Source organism: Humulus lupulus, chromosome 3 (assembly GCF_963169125.1).
Source record: "Humulus lupulus chromosome 3, drHumLupu1.1, whole genome shotgun sequence".
NCBI classification, from domain to species: domain Eukaryota; kingdom Viridiplantae; phylum Streptophyta; class Magnoliopsida; order Rosales; family Cannabaceae; genus Humulus; species Humulus lupulus.
Window position 1 is genome coordinate 117573748 of NC_084795.1, and position 1763 is coordinate 117575510.

The 1763-nt window shown below is 32.6% G+C and overlaps 1 protein-coding gene across 1 annotated transcript; it reads right to left on the bottom strand.

Moving 5' to 3' along the window:
* Window positions 1-502: 502 nt before the first annotated feature.
* LOC133824967 (uncharacterized) lies at window positions 503-1181 on the bottom strand. The gene is made up of 2 exons (XM_062257977.1): window positions 860-1181; window positions 503-666 (listed from the first exon to the last, which is right to left on the bottom strand). The coding sequence occupies exons 1-2, from the start codon at window positions 1179-1181 to the stop codon at window positions 503-505; spliced, it is 486 nt and encodes a 161-aa protein (XP_062113961.1).
* Window positions 1182-1763: the final 582 nt, after the last annotated feature.

The following is a 1763-nucleotide window of genomic DNA, read 5'->3' on the forward strand; positions in this document are numbered from 1 at the left end:
TTGTGCCCACTCATATTTCCCATGTGTGCATGGGCCATGCACACATGGTGAAAATTACTCATCATTCTCAAAACAGACAATTACACATAAAATCACCAAAAGAATAATGCAGCTTATACCTATGTTACATGCATGGTATTTAAATAAAAATTGTATGGTTGAATATTAGACACATCTTTTAATGTAAAAGTGAAATTGCATGTGACATGCATACCTGGGAACGTTGTTATAAAGTGGCATTAAAAACGATAATTCCTACATGCTTATTTCCAATGGCGGACCTAGGAATTTGTATAATAGGGTGAACAATTTTTTTTTTCAAAACAAATAATATAATATGCTAAAAAATTATTTAAAATTTTGGAGTTACTTTTTACGAGTAATGACTATCAAGAAATCTTAAGCATTACTTAAAATACTACACATTGTCATGAAATTTTAGCATAATAAATCAATTTTTCAGCTCGTACATTTAAAGTTGTCCTTGACGGGATTTCATGTTTTAAAAACCATGAATAATAGGCTCATTATCAATAGAATTGAATACATCCTTCTCAAGATACACAGTGAGGCTATCATTCAACCATTGATCTCCCATTTTGTTGCGCATTTGATTCTTCACAATGTTCATTGCAGAGAATGCTCTTTCTACCGAAGTTGTTGCAACTGGAAGCGTTAATGCCTATTTAATAAGCAAATAAACCAATGGATATACCTTATCCTTTTGTGTCTCAACTAGTTTCTTCGTAAAGATCAACCATCCCTTTCAAAGCTGAAAACTTGACATGAGAATGCATATCATCGACATATGTTTGAAGTTGATATTATAGTATCTTTATATCCATTGTAGAAAAATCACATGGATAAAGTTGAGCAAGATGGATTAACTTTCCCTTGTCAAAAGCAGAAAATGAATTAGCTGGAGATAAGCACACTAAACAAAGTAGCAACTCAGTATTAGCCTCATTAAAACGACTATTTATCTCTTGTAGCTGTAAATCTATCACTGTATTGAAAAAATCAACACGGAAATAGTGAAAATTTGTAAGCTTTGGAGCCTTGCGCCGTGATTTCCCTTGAGGACAATACATATGATTCATATCAAGAACATAAATATTGAACTTCATACAAAAATTAGAAACTTCTTCTACTAACGAATCCCATCCATTGTCTCTCATCATTTGTTACTGTTTCTTGCATATTTTTGACTAAATCCATTGTATTCACAATATCTTGATCACCTTTTCGTAAGACTTGTGGCAACTAATTTGTGATCCCAAGAATATTCTTCACCAAATGCAAGCTAAAGACAAAATCATATGTTTGCACCATTTGTAACATAATAGATGCTTCATATTTTTTCTCACTATTCAATCTATCATTTGTAATTTCCTCAAGCACATCAATAATAGATGAAAACATGATAGTAAAACTTACCAAAGTACCAAAGTGTGATCCCCAACGTGTATCACATGGACGCTTGATTCCACTTTCTTGATTTTGGCCTCTTCCACTCAAAAGTTCTCCACCTTTTAAGGCTTCGATGACTTTGAGAGCTTGTTTTTCCCGGAGAAGTCACAACGCTTAGATGAGGCTCCAACAACATTCAGCACATTAGACACTACGGTGAGAAAAGTACCTATCTTTTCATAAAAATATAAATCGTTATATATAAATTGTTTATGAAACAAGTATTAGTAGAACATGAATAAAAAGGAAAATACCTATTAAATCATGTTTTTTTGCCACACCCATGTGTGTTA

Excerpts from the sequence above, each read along its gene's own strand:
- LOC133824967 (XM_062257977.1), bottom strand. The coding sequence starts at position 1,181 with ATGATGAGAGACAATGGATGGGATTCGTTAGTAGAAGAAGTTTCTAAT. Across the intron at positions 667-859 it reads TCTTGCTCAACTTTATCCAT|TTGCAACAACTTCGGTAGAA; the intron begins GTGATTTTTCTA and ends TAACGCTTCCAG.